General features: G+C 47.6%; 1 protein-coding gene across 2 annotated transcripts in view; it reads left to right on the forward strand.

Moving 5' to 3' along the window:
* The first annotated feature begins 2,309 nt into the window (after positions 1–2,309).
* The window catches only part of Nedd4l (NEDD4 like E3 ubiquitin protein ligase), a 338,079-nt gene continuing 324,558 nt past the window's right edge, over positions 2,310–15,830 (forward strand). Inside the window, exon 1 of one of the 2 annotated variants that reach the window (XM_059246793.1) lies at positions 2,310–2,472. In XM_059246793.1, coding sequence (XP_059102776.1) covers positions 2,425–2,472 — 48 coding nt within the window. In that variant the 5' untranslated portion in view covers positions 2,310–2,424. The remainder of the gene's footprint in view (positions 2,473–15,830) is intronic. The other variant, XM_059246794.1, reaches the window with a different exon arrangement.

Raw genomic sequence — 15,830 nt, forward strand, 5'->3', positions numbered from 1 at the left:
TGCAGTATCCAGATGACTCAGCCTGTTGTCTGACTTTTCCTGGGGAGAGATGAACAGATGTATATTCATCTCTCGGAGGACACGATGAAACAGTTCCTCTAACGTAGCTCACTGAACTGATGGGTTTATCGGGATCACTTAGAGGGGCTTGGTGACTCAAAGTCAGCTGCATCACGGAGAAGCCCATCTATATGACATGGGTAGCTGCTCATGACAGCTGCATCCCTGGAGCTCCCTGACCAACTTCCAGGCAGTGCCCCTAGAGAGCGGGCCTTCCCCTCAGCAATTTACTGTTTTTATGTAACCAGCTCAGGGCTTAGAAGCCTTGCAATTGTCTGAGGAGTCTGCCTGGCTCCCGGAGAGAATGTTTCTATTTGGAGAGAATAGTTGTTTAAGTGTGGGGGACCAGCCCCCACTTTCACGACCAGGGTACTCTTGAGCAGGGAGAAGTGGAAATATTTAGCTAGAGATACCTAGATGACGAGAGGAAAGACAGAAACACAGAATAGCCTTGGGAGGGCCTGGGTCAAAACCCACCAGCCCAGAACTTTATTCAAAAGGGCCTTTTATAACAATGCCAAGGGAGGAGGCAAAAGACCTCCCCCTTGCTAGATACAGCCAAGTGCAGACCCTTCCAAACACCTGGTACCCAGGCCAGTGGCCCAATTATCTATCCTCTTATGCAGCCACTAGGAAACCTCGGTGGGCTCCAACATTTAAGTCAGGCTTATCGCTAGGATCAGAAATGATTACTTTTCTTAAAATTTGTTATATTTATATGTGTGTGTCTGCGTGAGTTCAAGTCGAGGCGTGTGGGACCACCTTTCCTTTTGATTTGCAGGGTACACACCAGGTATTTGGTCATTAAGCTGGGACAGGCAAGGAGAGTCTGTTGATCTTGTGAGTTCTCTCTTCCTTCAGTGAAAATCCTAACCTCCCAGACAAAACCAGACACTCTGGTGATTTCCTTTTAAAGGCAAATAGCATGTTCTTCCTGTTTCTTTTCTAATCAATCCACTGCACTCAACATTTAAATTTAAGGGACGAATGGCTTCCTTTCTTTTTGTTTTTTGTTTTGAGACTATAGACCTGGTTGTCTTGAACTCACTCTGCAGACCAAGCTGGTCTCAAACTCAAAGAGATCTGCCTGCCTCTGCCTCCCCAGTACTGGGATTAAAAGGCATGTGCCATCACGTCTGGCTCTTAGGAAAGGCTTCTTGAAAAAAGTAGAGTGACGAATTTCTCTTAACTTACTTAAAGTAGCCTCTTGCATTCCTTCCTGTACATCGAAAGATTAAATGAAGGGTTTGCTAGAGAAATTCCCTATCTGGAATGTGGGAAGACTCCCACGGTGGCTAATAAGACGTCTCCATCGTTTGCATATGTAAAGGACAAACTTAAACTTGAATTTGGTATTTCACGTTGTGCCTTAGAAATAAAAAAAAAAAAAGCTTTTATCAAAGAACCAGGCAGCCGAGTTTCAAGTGGGTGGGTGTGTACTGAGCGCGGGCGCAGAGTTGGTTTTGTTCCCAGCAGAGTTGACAGCAATGGCGACTCGCGGCCACACCGGGGCAGCCTCTCTTAGGCTGGCCGCCCAGCCAGGCGAATCGCTTTGGGGAGCTGGAAGCGGTTAGCCAAGTCTGGCCTGCCATAGCGGCCAAGAATTTAAAGGGGATCTAGAAACATGCATCGTCGCCCTCTTTAAACGCTCCTGGGGACTCTGGGTTAAGAAGAAAAAAAGGCAGATAAAAACCGAAGCAGTGGTTTTGTTGTTGTTTGCACGGTGTCTTCATGGTCCGCCCCCCCAAGGTCCAGTCCACTGGATCCCCAAGACAGAGGGAAGCGGGGCAAGGAGGAGGGTCAGCCCGGCAGGCCCAGCCCGCCAGGGCGCGCCCCAGCTCAGCACTCTGCAGCGGGTGACCCAGGAGGCGCGGGGGTGGGGTGGGCGTGGGGCGAAACACTACCACCCCCGCGGCCCGCCCCCCAGCCCGGCCTGTGATTGGCTTGGGGGGCGCGAGTGCCCGCCCCGGCGAGCGGGAGGGTCCCCGTGGGCGCCGGGCGGCGCAGGCGGGGCGGGGAGAGCGGGGCCGGGCGGAGCAGGCGAGGGGCGGGCGCGCGGGTCCGGGGGATCGCTGAGCGGGCTCGGGGAGGCCGGGAGAGCCAGCGGCGGGGGCGGGAGCCCGGCGGGCTCCGCGCTGAGCAGAGAGAGAGGAGAGCGCTCGGCCAGCCGCCGTTCGGCGCGCTCTCGGAGCCGCCAGTCCGCGCGTCCCCGCAGCCTTCCGGGAGGAAGCGGCGCCGGGGCCGGGTGCAGCCTCACCTGCCGGCCCTTCCCCGCCGGGCGGCGCAGAAGGACAGAGGGTCGCGGCTCCGCGACGCACTTGAGCCGGTCGCAGCGTCTAGGACCCCGCGTGGGGCACCGGCTCCATGGCGACCGGGCTCGGGGAGCCCGTCTACGGACTTTCGGAAGAGGAGGTGAGTTCCTGCCCAGAGCGCTGTGGGGAGGGGACGAGGCCACTCCGCTGTGCGCTTCCTCTGCCAGCAGTGGGTCCCGGAATCCGGGTGACCCAGAGCGGTCCCGAGCGGTGGGTGGCTTGGTCCTCCCTCCTCACCGGGGCGGTGCGCTCCTCTGCCCGGGGCTCTCGGGGTGGGCGGAGGCCGCGTGCGCCGCTGCCCCGCGGGTCCCTTTCCTCTGCAAACCGCGTCTCTTGGGGGGCTGTTGGGCAACTTTCCTGGTCATGCCCCTGCAGCCAGGAGTCCGTGACGTGTGTCACGTCTGGGTCGCATCAGGGGTCTCTGCGTGGCGCAGGCGATCTGGGGATTGCTGAGGAGCCTGGTTGGTGTCTCCCCCTGGGACTTCTCTTGCTAGTGGGCGCTCGGCAGCGGATGTGTGCAGATCCCGGAGAGAGTTGGGGACACCCGGAGAGTTGTGTGCCGTCGCCCCTGGGTCTTGCGAAGTCTGGAGCTGGGATTATGCGTTCCGGACTCTCCTGTTTTGGTGTGTGGAGGTGATCTGAGAAGGAGGCAGGTGTTGCAGGAAACTTAGGGAAAGCTTGTAGCCCTGCCATTTGTTCCCCGTCAAGAGGATTCTTAGCCCGGCACCTCCTGGGTGGGTGGAGAGAAGAAAGCTCCATTGATCTCTTTTATTAATAAAACGAAATGAAATAAGCCACACCCCCAAACGGTCGGTGTGACTGGAGAGAGGGCTTTGTTTTTAAAAAAACCTCACTCGCTCATCGCGGTCCCCACTCCCCCTTTTGAAACGATCCTGCTAAATCACTGCTCAGCCCTTACTCGACCAGCCGTTCTCGACTCTTATTGGTGTGTGGCTCTGCCAAAAAAAGGGGGGTGGGAGGCCTGTCGCGGGCGCGGAGTGACAGGCAGGCTGGATGGAGCAGGTAGGAGTGGTCCGCCATCTGGCGGGGTGCGCGCCCAGGTCTGGCTCCCCTTTCGAGAGGTGAATTTACAACCCATGAAGCATTACTCAGCAGGGAGGTATTTCCTATCCTGGTTGTGCATTTCATGAAAAGTGGATGCCTGGAAATTTGGGCTTTCTCGATTTCTCTTTCTTACCCTCGCTCCTTTCTTTCTGAGGCTCCCTCTTTCTCTGGTGATGGGGGTGGGGTTTAAAGAGAGTCTATTATCTGAGACAAGATTTCACGCTATGGTTTTGCTTTCAGCAGCTTCCCTACTGGCATGGTGTGTGTGTGTGTGTGTCTGTCTTTCACAGCTTTCCTGCTGTGGCTTGGTGTGTGTGTGTGTGTGTGTGTGTGTGTGTGTGTGTGTATTCCGCCCAAGTGTGGAATGAAATGGGTATCTTGTGGTAGGCAGGGCCTGTAGGGGTTGATTTTATTTTTTGATAGTGCTTGCTGAATTGCTTATCAAAGAATGATCACAATGCAAATAATGTGTGGTGTGTTTTTGATTATTTACCATGGTTGTATAAAATAAATTTGTGTGTGTGTGTGTGTGTGTGTGTGTGTGTGTGTGTATTACCTGGAGATGGGTGAGAGTAGACTTGTTTTGTTTACCCAGGGGATTCTCCTCCCAGCTCCTTGTGTGGAGCTGGAGGGCAGTCGGAGGGAGCTCTTGGAGGTGCTGAGATACTGACGTTCCTGAACAAAGGAAGGGGCTCTCTGGATGAGGTATCAAGGGGGATGAAGACAGCTGCGTTTCATCTTAGGGTCTCTTGATTGTTAAAAATAACATGTTTATTTTTAAAAGCTCCTTGAAAGAAATAGTTTAAGGCTGTTTTGGGGAGAAATGCATCTGCCTAAAGGAATTCCTCCTGTCAACTGCTGTGGGTGCAAGCTTTGTTTACGCTGGCAGCCAGTGTCAGAATCCACCTCGGCTGGGGCTGCATCTTGCCACTTTGGTCTTGAGAATCAGTGCTGATCCTGACTGGTGTGGGGTGTGAAAGTGAAGAACACAGACACAGAACCCAGTGTGTGGGGGCTTGCCCATGATTGTTGGCTCCTGCACGTTGTCACAGGGGCCGTATAGGGAATAACAAGAGGTGATGGAAACACTTTATCTATGTATTACTGCCTTGCTGTGGATGGTCTTGTTTAGTTCCTCACACATCTTATATGATCCAAAAATAAGCCTCATCTGCCTGCCTTTTTTCATTTTTCTCTCCTCAGTAGAAAATGATTGCCTTCATATTTCTAAGGTATTTGTTTGGTGTGGGAGGTTCCCCTCCGTTCGGGGAGGGGGCCCTTTGAAGACAGACAGAATACCTTCATATATAGTATTAATCACAAATTGTTACGTTCATTTCATTTGCCGTGTCTCCCGCATTACTCTGTAAGCAAACAAATGGGAGTAATGAACAGGCTCTGAAAGTGGAATGCCCCATGAAATGAAGAACAGCACCAGAGGCTTGTCAAGTTGTGTTAAATAGGGAGCGCCAGTGGGCTGCAAGTACCGTGCGAGGATACTTGTGTAGCTGCAGAGAGGAGTCTACTTGTGGACCCCAGAAAAACGGGCATTGTACCTAGGGTTTTCTTGTAAGTAGACGTGTGTCCGTGTTTGATGGGGGCAGAAAGCTTTGTGTATTTGGAATGAACTTAGTCATGTCCTATCTTATAAAGCTGTGGTGAGCTCTGTACTGCTATTACTGGTCAAGCATGGTGCTAACCTAGATCATAGCAGAATGCCGGAGCCAAGACATTGCTGCTTGGGGATCCGCCTAAGGTCTGGCTAGTGTACTGAATGAGAAGGGTTAAGATGTAGGTTTTGCTCCTGTGGGGGGTATGTGCTATGTATGCATTGCGGCTGAATATCCTTGGGTGATTTTGAATTCATATTCACTCTTGTTTAAAGCATGTCAGTTTGAGGAACCAAAATTGAAATCGCCATCAGAGGAGTTCTGGTGTTGAAGGGATTAGCTAATGAACAACAGTTCATATTCATGGCTGAGGATCAGATTTGGTTTGGAATCAGAAAGGTTTGGACTAGTTTTTGCATCTGGCTTGGGTCCTTAAGGGCTTTTTCTTGTTTGAATTTATTTGTGGCCATCTGTGGCCTATTTTGGCATGGTTTACTCATGAATATTGTTATTCTTTTGAAATCTTTCATGACGCCCGAGAAAGGTACCCCCCCCCCCTTTTTGGAGATTTTTCTGTTGGATGGCGTATTAAGAGTTTCAATGACAGCCTTCTGAAAAGATTGGCCATGGTATCCCAGTACATAGGAGGCAGAGGAAGGGATGGGGAGCTTGAGGCCAGCCTGGACTAAAAGCCAGACCCTTGTCACAAAGAGACAAACTATAAAACAAAAATCCACAACCCAAAACAAAACAAAATGATGGGCTGTGTCACTTAACATATTTCTGGTGGCTAGAAAGAGGCAAATGGCATAAAAATGAAGGTCAGGCTGACATAAGGTGGTTCTTGGACGGACCTTTTATTCCGTACAAACAAGTGTATGCCGTGAGGACTAAGCCTTAAGCATACATATGTCCTCTAACTGATGCTTCCTTAAAAACTCTTGAGGTATGCTGTCATTTCTGGCTGAGGAATGGAAGCTAAGCGAACTTAAATGAACTGGTTGAAAACATTCAGTGAGTGAGTAGGCCTGTCGGCCCCAGAGCCCTAGTTCTTCAAGTGAGCTTACAGCTACCTTTTTCGTCACAGCATCTTGCAAGGTTTTCATAGCTAGATTATTCATGGTGGTGGAAAATGAACTAAATGTTGTGGGTTGCAGACAAGCACTCCTTGACCAAAATTGACGGCTGGCTCCCATTAGTGTGGTCTCCATCCTGTGTTAAAGCTTGGGTTCATAAAAAAGGGTGAGAAATGTGGCTTCTCTGGGCCCCCTTCTCACCTGGCAACAGTTACGAGCTTTGGATGCCTCTCCTGTGTGGCCGTGAGTGTGGCTCCCTCAGCCCGCGCTCTTCTCCGTGACCTTAGGGGTCTCTACTGATTGGTGCATAGTTCTAAACTTGCTATTGAGCACTTGAGGTTCATTTGGCCGTAGATAGCATATTGGTTTTGTTTTAAGACCCTGACCAGTTTAAGATGCATCATTGTTTGATGTGCCACTGAGGAAGAAAAACAAATATTGCTGTCCAGTTGAGACCTACTGTCAATTTTGGTATCTTTGTTTTATAGATGTTAAAATACAAAACAAGGATATTTCAGAACTGATGAGTTCTCTTGGAAGAAACCAAGTGATTTACTCTAGTGGTTGGCTTCAGAGTCTCTAGAAGTGGAACTTTGGTTTCCATTGTTGTTGTGATGTTCCAGCTTGAATTCAGAGCTTTGCCTGTGAGGCAGATGCTTCTCCACCGGAGCTTGCCCCAGTCAGGTTAGCACTTCCAAGATTTCTGTGTCTAGATCCATACCTGTACCTGCATTCGAGCAAGGGCCAGAGCGGGAGGAACAGTCTTTGATGGTGGAAAAGTCTACCAGAGCCTCCATGGTGCTGCTAAACAGCCATCGATAACCTCATTTCTCAAGTGACCGGACAAACCCTGTACGCACACCATCTTGGCAGTCATGGAAGTCATTCAGGACAAGACTGCTTTTGGAAGTCACTGTGTGGATAATGTTTGTGCCCTAAGGTGCGGTGGCAGCTAGACTGTCTTTCCGGTCACATCCTCCCTAGAGCTGTGTTAGGGTTGTTCTGATCCCTCAGATGCTGGGTACCCAGGGCCGGGCCACTGTGCAGATTGTCTGTGGTATAGCTGCTAAACATTAAGAAACTAAAATAGAGCCTAGGCTTTACGGTGCCACTTAAAAACTGTGTGTTTGGGCCATGCTTGAGCTAGAAGCCAGGGCCTCATCCCTGTGATGTGGCAAGTCCACTCCCTCTTGTGAGCCTCTCTGTAATCTAAGCCCTGTTGTCAGTGGGCAGACAGAATGGTGTCTTAAATTGCCTCTTCACCAAGGATGCTGTGTTCCCAGCTATGGTGGCACACACCTGTCACCGCTGTACTGAGGAGGCTGGGGCAGGCTAGCATAGTAAGACCCTGGCCCAAGAAAAGAGTAACTTTGGCTGTTTGTATTTATACAACATTGTTTTATTGTCAGGATGCTTGAATTATTTTATTACTGAAAAACAGCTATCTTAACTAAAGGAATACGATAAATTTGTTAGAAGGGATGAGAACAGTTACCAAAATGGAAATTCCGAGACGATAGCAATTTCTTTAGCTGCCGTGGAGAACACAGACAGCCTGTGGTACTAGGGCATCTCTGACACAGTGGGCACACCTATTCCTGGCAAACGTGTTTCTGAAAGTTGATTTCAGAAATCTGGGGCGCTTCCATGGCCTTACTGTGTGTTCAAAAGAAAAAGGAATGTGTTCAAGGAGGAGATTCCTGTGAATGTAGTAAACGCCGTTGAGTTATAGGCTATAAATCGATGACGTGGTTTGCATGGGAATTACATGTTATTAAAACTGTTTTAAAGTTATGAATCATTTTAGAATGTAACATTATTGCAACAACACTTTTGACTTCCTGGTAAATTAGAGGAACCTGTGTTCATTGCTCATTTTATCACCTTTCTGCCCTGTGTAGTGTTTCAAATAGCATATTTTTAAAAAACAGGACATAATGTCTGAGATCCTGGGTTGGATCCACAGCTCTGGGGAAAATCAAAGCCAAAATTAAAAAAAAAATCAAATGGCTGTATGTGACAGAATGAAAGCGTATTACTTTACCTTAAATTTGTTGTTGTTGTTTTAGTTAAAAGATAAGCTAAACAGATTTTGTTGTTGTCCTTAATTTTGGGATTTTGATGAGTAGCCTTGCTGGGAGGGAAGGGAGACCAGCAGAGGAGTGGGGGACTCTCACAGTTTTCAATGGCGGTGCAGGTTTTTGATTAGGTGAGTTTGTTATTCTGTTGTTTTTAAAGAGACAGGGACATCCAGCACTTCCTTCCCCGCCTCTTGGCTTCTTGGTCCCTAGCTGTTGAGCCACCACACCTGGCTTTGAAATATTTGTTTTGTTTCTCTATGTTGTTTTGGTTCCTGTCCCGGATATCGCTCTGTAGACCAGGCTGGCCTTGAACTCACAGAGATCCGCCTGGCTCTGCCTCCCAGTGCTGGGATTAAAGGCGTGCTCCACCACCGCCCTGCTTGAAATATTTGTTAATTGGGCCTACAGCAAACTCTTGATCATTCACATTAAGGAGGATGAACATACTGGACTAACTAATTCAGTGTTGGGATTACTGAAGGCTGTGGGGAGGGTAAACTTCTGTTGTTACAATGTTTCTCTTGCAGGTGGCCTTGCAAACAGATTCTCTTGCTTTCTGACTATAGGTGGCAATGTTTGTACTATTTACCAGTTAATGTTACTTTGGGCTCCGCACTTGTTGGTAGACTATGGAAATGATGCATAATTTAGGGATTAAAAAAAATATAGAAACTAGATTTAAAAACCAATATTTTCTATAAAAAACCAATATTTTCTATAAAAAACAAACCAGTTACTTAATAAACCCCCACCCCTACCTCCCAGGGTGCTGATTCTCAATAGATAGAGCAGCAAGAACCATCAATTTCCCGGGAGTTTTCCAGGCTGACTTTACCCAGGGTGTATACAACTTCAGAGTGGCAGGCTTTTAGATCTGGGGAGAGAAATTCCCACAACATCCCAGCACACAGAGGTCCTTTCTGCCCCAGGCCTTCCTTATCTGTGTCGAGATTGCCGATGCTTCTGGTTGTGCCATGTGTGCCTGTCTGTGATTTCTTGTCACCGAGAAGGAACTAGGTACCACCACTCCAATCTTAGTTGATAAAAAGATTTTTTATTTTTCATGAAATAGGACTCCAGGGTTTCTTGTATCCCCAGGTCTACTTTCTGATTTACTGTGGAGCCTGGAACCACCTTGAACTTCTGATCCTCCTGGATTACAGGGCCACCATGCCTGGTTTATATAGTTCTAGGGCTCAGACCCAAGGCTTTGCGCATGCTAGGTTAAACTCTCTACTAACTGAGCCACATCTCCTGCCCTGCTAAAGAGATTCTTGATTCCCAGCACAAGCCTGTCGCTCAGATCCTAGCTGAAGCTGGTGGATATACCTGTCTAGACTTCAATGTAGTTATACAGGTTTGCTCTGAGTTCAAATGGCCCAAATGCTGACTGTTGCTATATGCCCGTAAGTGAGAAAAGCCATTTCCCCGACGTGCATCTGAGTAACTAGTTTGAATTTGACACTTGAGTTGACTTTTTGTCCCTGACTGCAGAGCCGTGCATTGATTCGAAACTCACCAAGTCTAATGTCAAACCTCTCCGATTTCCCTGGCTCTCAACACATTCAGTGTTTGGTGACTTCTTGGCAGGCAGGCACCCTCAGAGATTCGGATTCTCTTTATATCTTCTATTCTCCAAGAGAAAAGGGCCATTCAGGGATGAGTTTTCTTTTGTTTGAAAGAGGCTGTGATGTGCTGTCCATTTGGACTTGGACCATGAAAGGGCTCATTGGGTCAGTGGTCCCACCAAGAAGGACATGCACACTGTGGGAAGTGTCCTGCTGTGGGTATGAGTGGCATCCAGCCCTGTGTCATTTGGTCAGGGCTCTAGGTACCGGAGGTTTTCAGCGGGCTGAAGTCAGGTGGTTCTGACATGTTTCTGCTTCCTGTCTCCCAGGCAGAGGGCATGTGCCCTGTGTGGCAGGGATCTGGGCTGCAGTAACAAGACCCTGAGTTGTACCCCAGCTTTTGATAGTGTCTGTGTGTATTAATAGCTTTTACCTTATAATTACATTTCCACTTCCAGTCTGACTGAGGGCTGGTTCTGAGTCTTTAGGCTAGTTCTGGGTCATATTCTGTGTCTCTTTCTCACTCGTGTGTGTGTGTGTGTGTGTGTGTGTGTGTGTGTGTGCCTGTGCATACACGCTGAAGGGGTGTTAATACAGGTTCTTACTATATAGCTAAGGCTAGAATTGAACCCCAGGTCTTCCTGCCTCAGCTGTCTAAGTGCTGGGATTGCATGGATGCACCGCCACGCCTGGCTTACAATGTGTTTTTAACAAACATTATAAAGTTAAAAGGTTGAGATTGTTTTATTAGTGATAACTGTAACTGGAAACAGTGACCAGCAGGTTCCTACTGGAGGAGGATACAGTGAGTTGGCCCAGTTGCACTTCTGTTACAAGTGAGAGTTCTCGAATAACGAAGTTAGGCAGATTTTTAAGCAGCTTTAAAATTTAATTAATTTAAAAATTAATTAATTAATTAATTAATTAATGTGTATGGGTGTTTTGCCTGTGGGTATGTATGTGCATCACAAGCACGCCTGGTGTCTGCAGGGGCCAGAAGAGGGCATTGGATGCCCTGGGTTGGAGTTACAGATGGTTGTGAGCCGCCCTGTGGGTATTGGGAACTGAACCCAGGTCCTTTGGAAGAACCATCTTTCCAACCCTTAGTTTTATATTTACATTTTGGCATGCATTTGAGACATCATCACTGAGAAGTTCGGGGAGTCTGAATTGAAGAGTTTTTACTGAATGCATTAGTTGTATTTTTGTATGAATTTTTGGGTCTAGGACCTGAACCCAGGGCCTTTTTAGGTAAGTTCTCCCACTAAGTCCGCCCCCCCCCCCCCCCCCCGTCTTCTGTAAAAGGATTTTCCTTTGGGCCGCCAGCTCACAGAAAATGACACAAGAGACTTAATATTAATTATAAAAGCTCGGCCTATAGCTTAGGCTTGTCCCACTAGCTCTTATAACTTAGGCCATTTCTATTCATCTACATGTTGCCACGTGACTCGTGGCTTTTACCTCTCCTCCTGCATGTCTGTTCCCTTTGTGTCCAGCTGGTGGCTCTGCCTTCTTCCCAGCGTCTTCCCTGCCTGGAAATCTTGCCTTAGCTATTGGCTGTTCAGCTTTTTATTAAACCAGTCAGAGTGGCATATCTTCACAGTGTACAAAAAGATTATTCCACAGTAGTCTTCCTTATTTCTTTTTCCACCGTTCTCTTCCCTCCCTCCCCCTCCCCTCCTCTCCCCTCATTCCCCCCTTGCCTCTCCCCTCCCCTCCCCTCCATTCCCCTCCCCTTCCCTCTGTCCCCCTCCTCTCCTGCTTCCCAGTGCTTGGTCTTGGCTTGCAAGGCAAGCACTCTCCCAATGAGATGTCTGTGTCCAGTGCCTCACCTGGTCTTCCTAACGCTAGAGCAATGGTTCTCAACCTGTAATGTAAATATCAGATATGAACATTACGATTCATAACAGTAGCAACAGTTATGAAGTAGCAATGAAATAATCTTACGGTTGGGGGTCACCACAACATGAGGAGCTGTATTAAAGGGTCGCAGCATCAGGAAGGTTGAGAACCACTGCTCTAGAGGATGCATGAGTGCCATGCTCTTTGAGCTGACCTCTCCATGGAGATTTGGGGCTCTAGGGTACCTTTCTGTGGATCTCTGAGAAGCTGATCTTTGGTATGCCTGCCTTGCAGTCATGTCTTAGCATCCAGTGAATATTAATGAAAGAGGACATTCTGAGCCCCGGGTGAGAGCTTTTCCTGGCTTCACTTCCAGAAAGAGGCTGAGAAGAGGGTGCAGTCGGGTGTGGGTAGGAGATAGTACTGAAGAATGTTTACTAGTATGGAGATGTCGGTAATAAGACACTTAGAAAAAGAGACTTATAAAACCGGTACAGTAGAATTCTGTTGTAAAAAAGAGTTTGCACATAGAAAAAAAAAAAATGGCTAGGGATATCCCAGCAGGTTAGTAGCTGGATATAGCGACCTTTCAGCAAAGGAATTAACAGATAATTTATAAGATTATTTTCTTTGTTACCCACTTGTATTTTGTTTCCTTAACAAATTTTCTTTATAAGTTTAAAAATAAGGTAGGACTGTGGGATGACTATAGTTCATGAGAACGTGTGTATTTTATGAATAACTAAAGAGAGGAACTTGAAGTCTGAACACAAAGGCAATGATTGGGAAATGGAAATTTTATTTACCTAGATTTGATCAGTACCTATAATGTACATGTAGCTGTAATCACATACTGTATTTGAATAATTGTGTCCATAAATGTATATGATTACCACAGGTTAATCTCAAATTTAATGTTTAAGGAGATAATGATCTTTACAACACTGTATACATTCATTATTATGCTGTATAAATACGTATAATTAAAATTAATAAATACATAAAAGGAAAGTAGAAAGAGCCCCCCTTCCCTCCGCCCCCGTGCCTGTGCTTCAAGGTTCAGGTAAAAAAAATGAGAGGACTTTGGGACAATATGGATATGATATTTGCTCAGTTGGATATGTGTTTGCCTTGTGCTTTTTACCCAGGGTACCAAGGTCATCCCATTGCCGGTCAGGTGCTCCCATCAGAGTGGGAGGTGGAAGGATAAATGATTGGCTGGTAAATTGGATATTTTTGCTGATGTTGTTTTATCTACTATGACACTTGTTATTTATGTTTCCATTCTTCTGTGCATGACAGTTGCATGACAACCATTTAATTCTAGGAGTGTTTTATGTTCTCCGGAAGTTTTTGGAGTGTTCAGTAAAGATTATGGACTGGTATCTGACTTGAATTGTTCTCTATTTTAGCTTTCTTGGGTTTGGAGTTACACCTCTTAATATAAATCTATTGGATTGCATCGGCTAGCTTTATTTTGTTTTATTTGGATCTTGCTGCCCAGGCTGGCCTTGGAATTCAAAGGCCAAAGCAATCCTGCCTCAATCTCCCAAATAACTGGGGCCTGCATGTACCACTGTATCCCGCGATGACTTTTCCACTGTTCTAATGATGTATGCCTAGCAGGATTCTGCTGTATCAGTTCACATAAATATCTGAGTGGCCAGAAGCTCTTTATTTTGTCTTTCAGCTAATGCCCTTTAAGTGTTGGGTGTGACCTAGAGTATGTCCCTTCCCCAACAAAAGGGTGGAGCTGACAAAACTGTGCTATTTCTAATGGAAGACAGATCATACCCCTACCTCAGCTGCATGGTCTTCCAGTTCATGTGTGTTCAGTCTGTTGGTGGCCTTCGTGCGCTCCCCTCGGGGTTCCCCAGTCTCCTCGCTTGCAGACCACTGTTGGCGGTGTCATACAGTTTGGGGTTTTGAGTTGGCCAGTCTCTGTTTGTATGTGGTGACACTTGAGCAGGATCGCAGATTGTTGGAGCCGTCGCGGGGACTGTCACTGCACTTGGCATAGTCACTGCTCATCTGTCATTTAGGGCACATGTTCCCAGGTCAGGTCTGCCAACCCGGTGATGTCATTAAGGAACTGCAGGAACTCTCTGCTCTGCCCATCTATAATTCCGCTCTCTTCAGAGGCCTTATTTGTGAGAGGGGAGTAGCCCCTGGTAGCCAGAGCCAGGCTCTTTGTGTACTGCTTGGAGAGGAAAGAGAATGGCATCCTGTGGCTTTCTCTTAAGATTAAGGACCTTTCATTCCCACATTGGTGCAGGAAGTCTCTCCGTGTGTGCCCCTGTGGTCCATAGAGGCTTCGATCTGCTCATCCCTCAGCACAATGCGATGGGGAAGGACTGGAATGGCTTTTATTGCCCTTCCCTGGAGCTTCGTCCAAGTCAGCTGTGCTGCGCTATGGTCCACCTCTTTGCTGATTCCCCATTCAGAATACCCCTGGCATGGGCGTGGGAAGATGGAAAACACACACACGCACGCACGCACGCACGCACGGTATGGGGGTGAAGGGGGAGAGAGAGCCAGGATAAGGATGAGAATGAATACTTTGGCTTCATGAAAAGTACATGCTTTCTTCCCTGAAGGAAGACACCCCAGATATTTTCCTCAGTAGAACAAGATCTGTGGGTGATGATACCATCACCAGTACCGTACTTCTCTCATACCAGGCTGGAGATTTTTTTTGTATGTGTCTTGGTAACTCACAACAATCTTATCTTTTATGGCATACAACCTGTATCTATAAAGAAAGGCCAACTGTACACACCCCAGGGAAGGCAGGAAGAAGAAAGCACATGGTGGGTTGACCGACCAAATAGGAGGAGCTAGCAGTGCTGGCCATGGTCACCTGGTGGCAGCTTCTGGTTCTGCTGAGGTATGCCCCTTCTGCCACCGCCCCTCCTGGTGATTGTCTCACAGCTGTTCTTGGGCAGGTTAGACACTGGCAGAGTTACTTTCCTTGAGTCCAGCTCGGCATGAATTTGGGGTCTTGAGATTGATCATCTGAGTTCAGAAGCACCGAATGAGGTTAAGTCTCTGGCAAATTTGGATCTATGAGAACTTCGGTTTTGGGCGAGTTTCTTAACAGCCCATTCAGGCTCTGCCCCTGAGAATTTCTGGGTCTTGGCATCAGGTATTCCTGCCCTGCTCTTCCTCAGTGGTTTCTGCCTTGAGACAACTTTCGGATGACTTCATATGAAGAGACAAGGTTTGGATCCGACTGCTGCTGGGCAGTAGGAGCCACTCTGCTTCTCAGTTGCATTTCATGAGTGTCTTCTTCCCCGGACTCCGACGGTGGTCTCTTCTACCTTTGCTACACTCAGCTGTCCTGCTTTTTAAAGGAATTTTCAAATGGTAATAAGATACAACACAAAATTGACAGTGTTGACCCTTTGTAAGCAGGCATGATATTGAGTACATTCACAGGGTAATGTGGCCGTCATCCCCATCTGTCCACACAGAGCGTCAGGTTGCACAACTGAAACACTTCGGCTCATTCATTCATCAAGAACGCTCTGTTTCCAGGCAGCTTTATTTGTAGCATCCCTTCTTTTTGATACAAAAGTCTGAGCTTCTTGTTGTTAAATGGTGTGTGCATAACTGTGTGTATGTGTGTTTGTGTGATGTGTAAGTGTGGTGTGTGTGTGTTTGTATGGTGTGTGTGGGGGTGTGTATATGTGGTGTGAGGTGTGTGTATGTGTGGGGGGTGTGTGTGTGATGTGAGGTGTGTATGTGTGTGTGTGGCGGGTGTGTGTGTATGGTGTGAGGTTTGTGTGGGATGTGTTTGTGTGTATGTGGTGTGTGTGTGTGTGTGTGTGTGTGTGTGTATGTGTCCTGTGTGAAGGTTAGAGGAGAGCTCACCAGAGTCAGCTCTCTGCTTTTTCAGCATATCAGTCCTTGGGGGTCAGGCTGTCCCATTGTCAGGCTGAGCAGCAGATACCTTGACTGAGTCATTTCCCCCTCCTGTGTGGTGGTGATCTGGATCGTAAGCAGCAGCAATCCAGGCTAAGTAGAAAGAGAAGCCAGATGTGGTATGAATACCTGAGATTCTCCAGACTTGAGCCAGCAGGATCGCGAGTTGCAGTGTGGGTTAAGTAGCAAGACCCCGTCTCAGAAAAGCCAAAGCCGAAACAAGCATATTAAAACAGATTAGACAGGGTTGAAGGAATCTGAGGAGCACGGAAATGCCTGTGCAGCTAAGGAC

Source organism: Peromyscus eremicus, chromosome 19 (assembly GCF_949786415.1).
Source record: "Peromyscus eremicus chromosome 19, PerEre_H2_v1, whole genome shotgun sequence".
In the NCBI taxonomy this organism is placed as follows: Eukaryota; Metazoa; Chordata; class Mammalia; order Rodentia; family Cricetidae; genus Peromyscus; species Peromyscus eremicus.